The sequence below is a fragment of the Xiphophorus couchianus genome, chromosome 3 (genome assembly GCF_001444195.1).
Source record: "Xiphophorus couchianus chromosome 3, X_couchianus-1.0, whole genome shotgun sequence".
In the NCBI taxonomy this organism is placed as follows: domain Eukaryota; kingdom Metazoa; phylum Chordata; class Actinopteri; order Cyprinodontiformes; family Poeciliidae; genus Xiphophorus; species Xiphophorus couchianus.
Window position 1 is genome coordinate 16,740,318 of NC_040230.1, and position 15,275 is coordinate 16,755,592.

The 15,275-nt window shown below is 33.0% G+C and overlaps 1 protein-coding gene across 3 annotated transcripts; it reads left to right on the forward strand.

The window, feature by feature from the left end:
• The first annotated feature begins 3,038 nt into the window (after positions 1-3,038).
• Positions 3,039-11,660, forward strand: LOC114140547 (serum amyloid P-component-like). Of its 3 annotated transcripts, none has more exons than XM_028010604.1 (5): positions 3,039-3,218; positions 3,325-3,373; positions 8,833-8,935; positions 9,042-9,330; positions 10,903-11,660. In XM_028010604.1, the coding sequence occupies exons 2-5, from the start codon at positions 3,325-3,327 to the stop codon at positions 11,119-11,121; spliced, it is 660 nt and encodes a 219-aa protein (XP_027866405.1). In that variant the 5' UTR covers positions 3,039-3,218; the 3' UTR covers positions 11,122-11,660. The 3 variants fall into 3 exon arrangements, with proteins under 3 accessions (XP_027866405.1, XP_027866387.1, XP_027866396.1); XM_028010586.1 differs by lacking the exons at positions 8,833-8,935; positions 9,042-9,330; positions 10,903-11,660 and adding exons at positions 4,599-4,701; positions 4,808-5,096; positions 5,358-6,113 and having other exon boundaries at positions 3,135-3,218; XM_028010595.1 differs by lacking the exons at positions 3,039-3,218; positions 3,325-3,373 and adding exons at positions 7,304-7,378; positions 7,572-7,620.
• The last annotated feature ends 3,615 nt before the right edge of the window (positions 11,661-15,275 follow it).

A 15,275-nucleotide genomic window follows, 5' to 3' on the forward strand; every position in this document is an offset into this window, starting at 1 on the left:
TTGCACATCCTCTGAATTTACAAATTATGGATCTGATTAACTGGTCTCTCAATAATGCTGTTAATCAAATGTTCTCAATGAGAAGACTCAGTACAGGAGAGCCCTCTCGTCCTGCGGGGACACACACGGCGAAATACACCCTGGATTTATTTGAATTCATGATAACAAGATTTCTGCTGTTTGGAACTTAATTTATTAAGTTGGTTTAACTTGATTGAATTACTTATTACCAGTTGAAACAATTCAATTAAGTTAAACGAACCTAATTTATTAAGTTAAAGCAACTTAATAAATTAAGTTGAACCAACTTGATTTAATTACTTGTTGAGGCAATTCAATTAAGTTGGTGGTACTATAGTAATTTTTCTGTTTTTTAAAAAAAACTACATGTGTAAAGTAGTTTAAGTTCTAGCTGTATCTGAAGTACAATGTGAGTGATAAATTTAGTAAATTGAGTTGGTCAGACATAGGTCACAAAACTGGCATTGAACACAATTGTTTCAAGTAAAGTCAAAGTAAAAAGATTTTTCAAGTTAATTAAGTTAATTTTACTTAGTAAGAGTTCTAAATTTTAATTTAATTGAACACAAAAAGGCAAGTTGTCACCAATAAACCATATGGATTAAGTTAGATTAATGTAAAAAGAGTCCATTAGCTGAACTACAGCCAAAAACACTTTTTAGAGTGTACTGTTACCATAAAGCCCTGCGACAGACTGGCGACCTGTCCAGGGTGTACCCCGCCTCCCGCCTGGAACGTAGCTGGAGATAGGCACCAGCAACCCTCCCGACCCCATTAGGGACAAGGGTGAACAGACAATGGATGGATGGATGTTACCATAGAAACCTCTAGCTTCTCGCTGTCTGTGCCAACCTTCATTGGCTAATGCAGAAATTAGCAACTAATTCACAGCTTGAAAGTTGAGTGAATAGAAAAAACAAACAAACAAAAAACAGAACCAATGAAAAATTTCAGTGTAGTTATTACTGAAGTAAATTTAATTCATATTCAATATTTTATATTTTTACAATTAAAACAAAGATGTCACAAATCATTAACAATTACCCAGATTAAGAAGTCTGTATTTGTGCCTCTACAGACAAACAGACTTGTATATGTGACTGGCGACACACACTATGATTGTTTATCCACTCACAGCGGGTAAGATATGAATTGCTAAATGAATTCATGTCAATGTTTTATGTAGCAAAAAATTCTTTAAAAAACAAAATTGGCAATGGAAATATTTTGATTTGTGTGGGATGCTGTTTCTTTTTCTGGTGATATTATGTGCTGCATCATGTGTTTAATTATTATTATTATTATTATTATTATTATGTTTTTGTTGTTGCTATTATTTATTAGATATGAGACAAGAAAAAAGTTAAAGATTTCATGCCAGTGCTGTTGTGATAACTGTTCTTAATGAAGGAATATTTTACTTTAGGGAAATACTAAGTACAAATACTTAATTGGCTAATATGTCTGTTAATAGCATGATTGTTTAATGATTGTTCACCATATAAAACAGAATTCTTATTCCAAAGAGATTAATTTAAAAACATTTACGTCATCGTTTTGACAAATGGTAATGGGTGAGCTTGTTAGCAAATATTTAACAAATGTAAACATGGTAAGCACCAAGGTCCATTTTGGACTTTGATTATTATGAAATTTAAGCAAAGTTTTGAAAAAGTGAATATTTGCTTAGAGTCACAATGTTTCAAAAGCTAATATACCTGATGCAGAAAAGTTAGAAATGACATTTTCCAAAATTTGAAAATAAATTACTGATTTGGTCAAGCACAGAAAAATAAACAATTATTAAATTGAACCTCACAAAATTAACACTGAAATGAAAATGTGTCTAATTTTTATTTTGTACTTTCTAATTCCTTAGACAAGTTTATGTCTCAATTACCATTTGTTTAATTGGTCTAGAGTGTATTACTTAACACAAATATTTGTTCTAATATTTGGTCATTTAATTTTGAACTAATTGAAGGGACCACATAGTATTGTGGGTAGAGTTTGGATCCAGCATGGCGAGGCTATTGATCTCACTGATTCAACCCTCTGGGGTTTAATTCAAGATGTAAGGACCTTTAATGCAAATATTCACCTGTACTTTTTCTGTTTCCTCTTTGATTGCTTAGAATAAAGGCCACTAGTGTCACAAAATCTCCTTCAATTGTCAAAATCTTTTATTATATCACTACTACTTAAAGTAATCTTATTATGGTTCCAATTTTTTTTTAAAATAACAAATTTATTAAAAATGTAATGTGAACTTAATGTGTCACTATCATTCCTTTGCCATACTTCATTGCCAGACCATCTTGGTTTCAACAAAATATTCCCTTTCCTTATTGTCTATGAATGTCACTAAGCAATTATCAACTGAATTACACAGTGCCAACATCACCATCAAATCACCCACTTCAACTATTTGATATGTCATGGTGAGTAAATATTTGTGTGTATGCATATCGTTATAGAATTTTAAGTAAAATTGTTGTCTGTTAATTTTACTCTATACTGAACTGTAAGGTGAGGCAAATGGAGAGCTGTTATCTTGCTACAGTCATGCAACTAAAGTTTCAAAATATTTAAAACACTCATAGCAGCCCAACTTAAAAAGATGTCATATTTTGTATGCCGTGGTATTATAATGGGAAAAGAGTTATGTCTTGTTTGCTCAACAAGCCATGATTTGTTTGCTCAACTTGTCAATGTCCACATGTCCTAAAAGAAATAGTTGTAAATAGTTCTCAAGCAACCTGCTTTCAATGGCTGTTTTTTTAATCTAACAATAAAATGTATATATAATTGTATACAACTTTTTTTTTCAGGAGATAACCAAAAAGCTCTTTTTGGTTTACACAGTTACACTGTTGGCATGACAGACAGTTTTGGAACGGTTTAAATCATATTTAGAAAATACAACTTTCTCAGTCCATATATTAAGGGTCATCTGTTATTGAAACTGCATAAGTTTCAATAACAGAAACTTATGCAATTTCTGTTATTGTGCCGATATCATTGTGTCCTCCAGTTGGTCTTTTACAAAGTTGAAGAGCAACTTCTAATTTACATAGAAGGTAGATCAGGTGGTCAGGAGGGACATCAAGGGAACCAATGAAATACAATTATTCTACCAACATATAAAAGTGACAATCCAATAGTTTTACACACAACATCCAGAATCGACATCCAAGGTAAGACATGACAAACTTTACATAGTGGGACAGTTTTGAAGTATGATCTCACACACAAAAAGGATTTATGACATGTATGGTGTTTTTTGTTTGTTCTTTGTATCAGATGCTGCTCTTTCTGCTGTTGGTGACATCATGTGCTGCCATTCCTCAAAGTGAGAAAAAAATAAAAAACTTTGTTGCTTTATTAACAATATAATAATACACATTAAAAGTTTACATGAGAGCAAGTTTCTTGGATGAAGTTTGCTCTGACTCCTATGCAAGTATAGAATGGCACATGAAGAATTTTAACCCTTTTGAAAAACAAATGGTAAAATTGTGTTGCTGTCTCTTCAGTTAACAGCCTTTAGGTTTTATGTTTGTGATTTGCCAGTGAGATAACATGTAGGTCAGCTAGTTAGTTGACTTGACCATTCCAGCATGGAGTGGATTTTTTTTTTTAAATCCTGAAATAAAATTGTGAGTTAACGTCATATTAAAACACTCACAGGAGTCTTTTCTATCGAACTAGTGGTAGTGCCTGGTTTGGACTTTGGTTTGGTTTTTGATAGGCTACATAATAAACATAAAAAAAATTGTGGTTCCACTCTAATAAAATGCTTGATTAGCTACATAAGAAGAAAAGTTGACTGTCCTGATCTCCCTGCAGCAGTGCATTATAACAACAGTAACAAAGTTTAAATAGGCCAATACATGGCTACGAACTGTGGTCACAACTGATTATTTCCCACTGGGAAAGTCAGAAAATACATTTCTGACTGAGTTTTGATCAGTTGAACATCACTATTAGGTGATGTTCAACAATATTGGTCTGAAAGTTGTGCTTAACATTTGCTTTTCAAAGGTTTCTTGAAAAGCATTATTTAGTCATTTCAAATACCTTACTTATAGTTTATATTTATTTTTTTTTATTTTCACATCATGTCAATGAGAAGACAGATCTTGACATAGCAGTTTTGATGTAATCATAAATTAATATTTTCTGGTAAAAATATTTCTTTTGGCAAAAATAAATGAAAGAGCCAAACATATGTTTTCAGAGTTTTAGAAGAAGATAAATACAGAAGAGAACATTTTAATTGTCTGGCTCAAAGGGTTAAAGTGCTGTATAGCTTTCAATGTGACTCTCACAAGTTAAAATAATTAAAATAAAAATAATTAAAGGGTAAACAAATCTACAAGATGAACTTACCTAGTTTAATTTTTTAAGTATCAGGAGATGCTGTCAGTTCAGCTATGAGCTTAAATACTAATTTCCAAGAGGAAAATAAGTTATTCAGAACCATAAACATTTAGTTTGGAAAGTATTCATTACTTTAAATACCTTTTGAAAAACAATGTATGTATTTAAATTTCTTTAATATCTCATTTATAAAGATCTTTCAGAGAAGATGTTCACCTTCCCAGAAGCAACTGGCACAGCACATGTTAAGTTGACAATATTAAAACAAGATTTCAATGCTCTGACTGTCTGTTTCAGGTAAGTATTGATGTTGAAAATTTGTTAAAACAAATAAATCTATCTACAGAGAATATGAATGTCTAAAACTAAAACAAAACCCTTCATGTCTTTTGCCTCAATACAGGTTCTTTACAGACCTCACAAGAGAATATGCTCTTTTCTCTTTGGCAGTACCCTCTTTTGACAATGGCTTGTTGTTTTACAAAAACTTAAATTCTTTTGCAGTGAGTGTCAGAAACACAGACTCAATTTTTGAAGGACTGGACTTCAAGCTGAACAAATGGCACTCAGTTTGTGGAACATGGAGTGCTGCATCAGGTTTGGCACAACTGTGGTTGAATGGAGAGCCTTCAAGCAGGAAGTTAAGCAGTACATCCAATATCAATGGACCAATAATAATCGCTTTAGGACAGGTGCGTTTTTAAGATTTTAAAGACTAAAAAAGGTTTGCTGTTTATATACACTGCATTGGATGCTTCCAATTATTTTGCTGCTTTTTAATATTCAATTTATTGCAAAGACAAAGACTGAAATCCATCCCTATCCTTAAAAGTCTTACAAAGTCTTGATAGGTTTGTCCTATAAAACTTGCATGTTTGTAGAATACCCAGTTTCTGTAATTGTGTTGTTTGATTGTTGTATATATTTTACTATTGTGTTTATTTTTCGTACAGGATCAAGATTCACATGGTGGTGATTTTCAAGCCAAACAATCATTTGTCGGCATGATGTCAGATCTCCATATGTGGGATTACACACTTTCACCCTGTGAGATCCGGAAATACATGAATGACCGGAGCTACGCAAATGGAAATGTGTTGAACTGGAACTCACTGGAATTCCAGATTAAAGGAAGGGTGCTGATCGAGAATAAACAGAATACTTGTCAGTAAATCATCTTTCTTTAAATTTATATAACACATAATAATTGGTAAATTATGTGTTATGAACAAGAAATATGTTATGAAGCAAAACAATTACTCTAACTGCTGATAGAGTAATCAAATCATCGTAACTGCACTAATTCTTACCTTTCTGAACACTCAATCAATCAAGCAATCAGTTTATTTACTTGATTTAACAAATTTCATCATTAATTTACAAATACATTCTCAATGCTTACTCTACATGAGTGGAAAGTGATCAGGAAGAAAAAATATATTACAGAAACCTGCTTCTTTCTCAATAAATTTTCATTCTTTCACATGTTCTGAAAAACATTAATACTGTTTTCAAATTTTACCCCAGAATCAATGCTAAACCATTTAGCAAGAAAGTACTTGTGGATTAAACTTGTAACTGAGTTCTATATATCACTTTAAGCTCATTGTGTATTTGTTTGTGTCATTGTACTAACTTTGAAGATGGATGTTCAAATTGCTGATCATTTTCATTAGAAAAAAAATATTTCCCGACTAAATAATTAAAAATTGTGTTTGTCGATTCTTTCTTCAATGACAAATTGCCCCTGAAACCTAAAATATAGTAAACACTTTAATGATGGCACAGCTTAGGACTTAATATCTAAAGGTTAAGATACCTTTAATACTTAATTTAGACAGACTGGAAAAGGTGTTCACATCAGTATTACAGAATAAAGTATAGTAATTCTGTATTTAAAAAGATATATTTTGAAAAAATATTAGGAATTATAATACTCACAAGGAGAACTCAAAAAATATATTTTCTGTCAGTATGTAAGACATGAGGGGCTGCACAGTGGCACAGTTAGTAGAGCTGTTGCCTTGAAGCAAGAAGGTTCTGGGTTTGATTCGGCCCGGGGTCTTTCTGCATGCATGTGTGGGTTCTCTCCAGGTACTCCGGCTTCTTCCCACAGGCCAAAAACATGACTGTAGTTATAGCTATAGTGTACTTTATTTGAAGTAAACTAAATGATTTGAGTAAGACTGACTCAAATTTGTCAAATTAAGTCAACTTAATAAATTAACTTGGATAAGCTTAATTTATTTACTTATTACTAATTGAAGCAATTCAATTAAGTTGGTTCCAGTATACTGTTAAACTCTACACTGTGGTCAAAATAGGAAAGCATAGATATTTGGATGATGCCATAACTATTATAAACTCAACAATAAGAAATAACTGAACTAACAGAATAAATAAACCAGGACAGGAAGTTAAATTAAATACTAAATGCAAAGAACAAGTCCAAAACTCAAATAAGAAACTGAACTAACAGAGGGAATAAACTAGAACAAGGAAAAATAATGAAAATAAGAAAGAAAAGGGAAAAACAGAGGTGAAAGTCCAAATTGATAAGGCATCACAACAAAACAAGAAAGTAATTATTACATCCCTTCCACTAAACTGTAAAAAGACAACTGTGCAATTCATTAACTTAGATAAGCGAAATGATTAAAAAAATAAGACCAAAAAAAAGAAGAAATAATATATCCAAACTGAAATATTCAGTCATATGAGAAATATGACGTAATTCCTTTGGCAACTGTCTTTAAAATGCTATTTAATTCAATTGTTGTTGTTTATAAGGTCTTTCTAACTAAATTCAATGGTATCCTTTATATGCTGCTAATTTACATAGAAGGTAGGTCAGACAGGGTGGGGACACCAAGGAAACCAATAAAATACAGTTTTCTACCAACATCTACAGTATAAAAGTGACAGTCAGATAATTTTACACACAACATCCAGAATAAACATCCAAGGATCCAAGGTAAGATATGCCAAACTTAACATAGTGGGACAGTTTTGATGTAAAATCTAACATACAAAAAGGATTCATGACAACTATGGATAGTGGAAAGTTTGAATAAGTCATTATTTTCTACGAACTATTGAGAGTGTCATTAATGTTAATTCTTTGTGACATGTATTGTGTTTTTTTTTTAAATGTTTTTTTGTATCAGATGCTGCTCTTGCTACTGTTGGTGGCATCATGTGCTGCCATTCCTCAAAGTAAGAAAAAACAATTATTGCATTTTTAACAATATAAGAATATAGATTAAAGGTTTATATGAACATGAAGTAGTTGTTCTAACTCATATTCAAATATAGAATGGAACATGAGGGCTTTTTTTTAAATCCCTGATAGCAAGAAAATACATTTTCAAAATATGTTGGTGAAATTGTGTTGCTATCTTTTCAATTAACAACATTTAGGTTTTATGTTTCAGATTTACCAGTATGCAAACATGTAGGTCAGCTAGCTGGCTGACTTGACCTTTCAAGCTAGGAGTATATATTTTTACAATCCTGAAATAAAATTGTGAGTAAACGTGACATGAAAACACTCACAGGAGTGTTTTCCATCTCACCGGTGCTAGTGCCTGGTTTGGACTTTGGTTTAGTTTTTATCTGTAATAAAATAATGTTGTGCTTTGACTGTAATAAAATGCTAGATTAGCTGCAGAAGAACAAAGGTTGACTGCCCTGACCTTCTTGCTGTGTGTTATGATATCACCTGAGTTTAAGTAGGTCATTAGTTGATGGGAACTGTTGTCACAACTGATTATTTCCCCCTGGATCCATAAATTACATTTCAGACACAGTTCTTCAAACACTGTTAAGTGATGTTCAACAATATTGCTCTGAAAGTTGTGCTTCACTTTTTTAACTTTAGAATTAAGCAAATTAGGATTGTGAAGTGATTTTAATAGTTTTTTTCCTTTGTATTTTCACATCATGTCAATGAGAAGGCAGATCTTGACAAAGCAGTTTTAATGTAATCCAGTTAATGGAATCACAGTTTTATATGTTATGGTAAAAATATTGTTGCATGCAAAAAACAAGAAAAAAATAAACAAGAAATATCCAAATATGTTTTCAGAGTTTTTAATGTTTGAATCATTTATGGTGACAAGAAAAGTCAACCATCTGGTTCCAGTTCAAAGGGTTTAAGTGCTTTATAACTTTCATTGTGACTCACACAAGTTAGTATATTTAAAATAAAAATAAATCAAATGTAAACAAATCTATAAACAAGATGAAATCACTTAGTTTAACATAATAGCACATATGAGGAGTTATTGTCAGAAGGTTCAGCTATGAGATTATATCCCAACTTTCAAGTTTACAATGGTTTAACATGAACTATAGATAGCTTTAGGGGCTTTTTGATTATTTTTTTGTATTTATTTAAATTTCTTTAATAACTCCTTTGTTTAAAAGATGTTTCAGAGAAGATGTTCACCTTCCCGCAAGAAACCAACACAGCACACGTTAGGCTGACAACATCAAGACAAAATCTACAGGCTGTGACTGTTTGTTTCAGGTAAGTATTGATGTTTAAAATTTGTTAAAACAAATAAAGCAATCTACAGAGAGTATGGATGTATGTAACTAAAACAAAACCCTTCATGTCTTTTGCCTCAATACAGGTTCTTTACAGACCTCACAAGAGAATATGCTCTTTTCTCTTTGGCAGTACCCTCTTTTGACAATGGCTTGTTGTTTTACAAAAACTTAAATTCTTTTTCAGTCAGTGTCAAAAACGCAGAGCCAATTTTTGAAGGACTGGACTTCAAGCTGAACAAATGGCACTCAGTTTGTGGAACATGGAGTGCTGCATCAGGTTTGGTCCAACTGTGGTTGAATGGAGAGCCTTCAAGCAGGAAGTTAAGCAGTACATCCAATATCAATGGACCAATAATAATCGCTTTAGGACAGGTGTGTTTTAAACACTATAAATGCAGAAATGTTTATATATGAAATATTGATTATGAAAAATATCCCAAATTGTATCAAGTCTATGAATCAATCAAAGTTAGCCACATGTTAAAATTGGTGGCTTAGCTTAAACTAATCTTTCCACTAAGAGCTTGGAAGGTTAGTTAAAGCTAACCTTAAACTACCTGCAAAATTGCTAAGCAGAAATTTATGGAAACAACCTCTGGGACAAACAGTTTCGGTCTGAAATACTTCTGTTTTCTTCCTTCTCCATATACGTATTTTAGCTATATATAATTTGTAATAACTCATAAGCAAAGACAAGGCTGAGATAATCTGCCCCACTTCATAAATTGTGCTTCAGGATTTAGAATTCTGACACACAATATGACTACAGGTTCACATAAAAAGGTGCATTTTAGCAGCAGGGACATTTTACAAAACCAGGATAATTTCTAGAGGAGCATTTCTTACCATTCTTGCTTCTAATGCAGGAATAAAAACTAGTTCATATTACTAGGGTAGAAATATATTCCCCAACACATCCTCATTTATTTATAGTGCTTACATTTAACATATTCATAACCTTATCAATTTCTTGTAGAAATAAAAAAGTTAATTCAATAAAACAATCATTTCCACTATTTGTGTTTGTAAAGGTGAAGAGACATGCTGATAGTTTAAAGGGATTTAAACCACTAATATTTTAATGGTTGCAGTATTTATATGCCAAGATGCAAATAAAAACAATTTTGACACACTGATTCTTTGAGATTGACCAAGTTAGAGTTTATAAGAAGGCTGTTGCAAGTGGTTTTGTTCAAGCTCCTCGTCAAGCACATACTTTAATTAAAACTATGTGAATATCTGTTTCAGTGTGAATGCTTGCTCTAGCTATGCAATACTAGCCAGTAAAAAACAAATAAATGAACAAAAAACAGTTTCTAATAATGCAGGCAGTCAAAATGCACTTAAAACATAAAAAATACTTAATTACTCTAAGAGCCAAGTTGAATGTTTATGTTTTAATTGTTTGCTATGGTGGCACAGGTATTCTGATTGTCATACACCTCAGGTAGGAAATCTGAAGCAATTATATAAGGGGTGTGGTTGCACATTATTTACCTGACAGGTGTATCAAACAGACATGTGGATGAGAAGGTTTCTTGCAAACCTTTCTGTTGACTGTAATTCTTAGCCACTGTCAGTTATTCTATATCATTATTTTTGAATGTCATTTCACATAATTTTTCAGTCCTGATCAGCCAACAGTGGTTTTATTGCCAGATCAAAGTCACTACTACTCTAATATTTTGGATTCTATTCTTAGTTTCGTTTACTGATTTTTAAGGCGTCAAATATTTGCTGTTCATGTTGTTTAATAATGATGGATGTCTCTATTCCTTATCCTACTTTAGTCAAGGTACAAAGTATTGAGATGTATGTTTAATTAAACTTCTGCATCACCATAAATCCCCCCAAAATGTTTATAGCATACCCACTCTTACAGTTTGGAAGGTTGTAGATGCTTGTGAGTTTACTGTTTGATTATTGTTTTTTCTCTTCTTACAGGAACAAGATTCACACGGTGGTGGTTTTAATGCCAAACAATCATTTGTCGGCATGATGTCAGATCTCCATATGTGGGATTACACACTTTCACCCTACGAGATCCGGAAATACATGAATGGCCGGGGCTACGCAAAAGGAAATGTGTTGAACTGGAATTCACTGGATTTCCAGATTATAGGAAGGGTGCTGATCGAGAATAAACAAATTGCTTTTCAGTAAATCATCTTTCTATGAATACAGCGCACAATAATTGATAAATTGTATGTTATGAACAAAAATTACTCTATTCTTTATATTTCAACATCATAAATATGTTTAATTCATTACACTAATCATTTTTCCACATGTTGTCCAAAACTTTTATACTGTTTTTAAATTTTAGCCCAGATTCAGTGCTGAATATTATACAAAAAAATACTTTTGGATTAAACTTGTAACTGAATATAGTATATCATTAATTGCTGATGATGTATTTGTGTGATTTGTTCTACTTTCAAGAGAGGTGTTCAAAAATCAGATAATTTTCATTAAAATAATCCATAAAAGAGGTAAGAACTTTGAGTTGTCTTTCTGCAAGACAATATTATCCCTGAAACGTAAAATAAAAATACTTTAATGATAGCTTGGTTTAATACCTACCGGTTAAGATACCTTCAACACTAAAAATAGACAAACAGAAAAAGGTGTCCACACCAGTATTTGATAGTAATACTGTGTTATAAAAAAAAACTTTAAAAAATAATAAGAATTATAATACTCATAAGGGAGAACTGAACTACAAATGTCTAGACATATATTTTCTGTCTGTATAAAACATGAAGTAGACTAGGCAGTGTTTCCCAACCCTGGTCCTCAAGGCACACTGTGCTATGTTTTAGAGGTTTCCCTGCTTTAATGTGCCTGAGTCAACTGATTGCAATTCAACAAGCGCCTGTTAATCAGTCATCAATTGAAATCAGCTGGGCTAGGTGTGTCCTTGGACTGAAGCAAAGAAATACCTAAAACATGCAGGCAGTGTACCTTGAGGACCAGGGTTGGGAAACACTGGACTAGAGAAAAGATACGATGCAACTCTCAAGTATCCATAAAGTAGGAGGGTTTCATACGAGAGACCCCAACATTAACTGGAGTTCCCCCACAATTTTCCCTTTTTATAATTGTGGCAGCCTCTTTTTCTTGTTGCCTAGACTGAACGTGCTTTATCATGACTTAAACTTAGTAAAGCCATTCTTCCACTTTTGTAACTGTTTTTAATGTTTTTATTGGGTGCAATGGAGATTTGCAAAAACATTTTACTTTAGGAAGATACTGGAAACAAATATTTAATTGGCTAATATGTCTGTTAATAAGATAATTGTTTACTGATTATTCACCATATTACACAGAGTTCTTAATCCAAAGTGTTTAATTTACTACTAACTTTGACAATGGATGCTCAAAATGCTGCTCATATAAAAAAATTAAAAAATAAATCTTCCCACTGCACAATTAATTGTGTTTGTTTTTTCTTTCTTCAACAACAAGTTGCTCCTGTAACCTAAAATATAAACACTTTAATTATGGCACAGCTTAGGGTTGAATACCTAAAGGTTAAGATACCTTAATATCATTAAGGTGTCTAAATCATAATGTACTTTGAGCCTCTGGTGTTATAAAATCTCAAGATCATCAATGGCTCTGTGCTAGACCCATTGTAATTTGCTTACTGGTCAAATAGGGTGGCATATGATGCTGTCAGTTGGAGATTGTACTGTTTTGGACCCAGTCATGAAAAAAAGGGATTTAACTACAAAATAACAAAAGAGACTGGCAAAAAATATCCCAGAATGCAATGCATTAACCCATTTTCATGCATAGTTCCCAGGACGGAGGAGTTTTCAAGCAGAACTCCACAACCTTAATAAAATAGTTTGTCAGTCACGGTGAACAATCATATCAGAAAAAAAAAAAAATCTTATATATGTTGGTGCAAGGACAAGATTTACACATGAGTCCTCTAAACTTTAGCAGTGCAACTGAGCTCATCTTCTGGTTAAGTTAATATAAGCAATTCTGTAACTGATCTATGAGTACAGCAGCCTACAGCTCAACTGAGGAATTTGAGTTATTTGATTTTTGAAATGAATTATGTTCATGAATCTTCAGACTATTCAGTTGTCTTGTGATTGAGTGGTGAGCAAGCGTGTGCCCTCTCTCTCACCAACTGATGGCTCGAGATTGGTTTCTGCCCAAATAATTAAGCAGGTATAAAAACTGAATGCATGGATATTTAGATTATATGTGACGATCTAGATTAAACAACAATACATCTGAAGTCATGGTAAAGGCAAAAACATGTACACATTTACACACGTAATTGGCTGCATGGTACTGATCTCCTTAAGAACAAAGGACACAGTAATAACTTCATTTTCCCTTTTCATACTGAAAAAATACAGTATAGTTGAAGCAACCATAGAACAAGTTTAACCTTTGCCCTTCCTAGTTTTTTGTTTCATTTTGTGGGAAACATAATTTTGATTTTCTTGCATTTTTCTTATTTATTCTGTTGTTAAAACTGTCAAGTTGATGTTTTAAAAATTTTACAAGTCTGATTTCACCCAAGACTTGGTAACATTAACCTTTGTGAAAGACACATTGAGTGGAACTACATTAACAACAAACTCATGCAGTTAAAGAAGATGGGATCAGTTGGATCCTCAGAAGGTCAATGTCCTGGCTGGTTTGAGTGGGTGTACTGAATGATCACAGTTTTAACCACCGTTTTGAGAAGGACACAGAAGGACCTCTCAACACATTGCTCATCTTAAATATATGCAATAGAAATATTTGTTGTTCTCATCTCAACATTTAAAGTTAACTCTATTTCATTTTACAATTTTGTTTTTTAGTTTGTGCCGAACACAGTCACGACTGAAGGCTTTGTGATATCCTGCTATAAATTTGTCAGTGCATTTGTCTGCCCATTTCTGTGTATCACTGAAAAATACACTTTCACAAAATACCCAGAGGGAATTTCTTTAAATCTAGTTCACTCTTGCTCACAGATGAGATGATTAGAATTGCTGGTCAAAAGTCAAATTCACTGGCAGGTTTCTGGGCTATTCAAGACTTTACATGGTAATTATGACAAGATTTTCCTCACAAGGGCCTAATAAGATGCTAAAATGAAGTGAGCAGGAGATGTATCTCAGCAGTAGACAACGTGCTTTGCATGTAAAGAGCTTGAAACTCCTGATTCCAACAACCTCTTTGTCAGAAAAATGATTCAAACAGAAGACATGTCGTTAAGTTTGTTTTGCATGGGACATTTACCTTGACCCATAGAGCAGTTCTTTGATGAGAAATGTTTGGTTTGGATAATAGCCAGCAAACTATTATATTATAAAGAAACTGTGCTAATAGTTCTAAAATACCAAAAGCATAGAGTTTCAAAGATTATTTCACACTGGTACTCCAATATACAGTATATGTCTAACTGTTTTTTATAAATTAAAAAAAAAACTTGATAGCTGGTTGCAATGTAATTAGATATGAACTGTAGAGAAAAACAGATGATCTACTGGAAAAGGCAAAGAACAAGTTTTGATAACATCAAAGATGTTTTGATTGGGTGTGGCAGTGGTGTAGGGGTAAAACATGTGACCCATGTACAAAGAGAAACCTCACCCCGTTGACTTTTGCAATGTATATTCCCCATCAATTGGGCCACTATTTGACACTAGAGGCCTAGTGTCACTAGAGGCACAAAAACAGAAAAAAGAAAGATGTTTTGATAAAAACAGTTAATCTGGACCTTAAGAGAATCAGCCTTAAGGTGTATACCCTGCTTCTTGCCCAGTGATAGCTGGATATGGACACCAGCCCCATCTGCTTACTACCAGGGTAAGCAGGTACAGAGGCTGGCTGGCTGGCTGGCTGGCTGGCTGGCTGGCTGGCTGACTGGGTGGCTGGATGGATATATTTGTAGATACAGGGATTAAATGAAAGGCCCCAGGATCAGTGATCTGATCTTCTTCAGTTCTTCAATACTACACATCTGATAACTCAAGTCTATAACATTCCTTATAGCGCCATGTTTGCCTAAGCTGGAAATGCCTGAAGGGAAAGGTCTAATGTTTTTGAAATTATCTAGATTCTTATGGCTGCTACCAGCCCAACTATGTTGGACTACAGACTCAGTCAATAAATTAGAATATTATTTAAAATGTATTTCAATAGCTCAATTCAGATATGTTTAAAAGGTACTTTCAATCTGACAAACGTGCCACATCAGAACACATATTGTAATTCATTGAATGTGACTGTAGCAGTTATTTATAATAATACTTTTCTGAACAGACTGAACTCTTCAATGTTGGATGTGTAAACTT

Bases quoted from the DNA above. Each gene is read 5' to 3' on its own strand.
- LOC114140547 (XM_028010604.1), top strand. From the start codon at position 3,325: ATGCTGCTCTTTCTGCTGTTGGTGACATCATGTGCTGCCATTCCTCAA. The intron at 3,374-8,832 runs GTGAGAAAAAAA...TTTGTTTAAAAG, and splicing joins ATGTGCTGCCATTCCTCAAA to ATGTTTCAGAGAAGATGTTC. The intron at 9,331-10,902 runs GTGTGTTTTAAA...CTCTTCTTACAG, and splicing joins TAATAATCGCTTTAGGACAG to GAACAAGATTCACACGGTGG.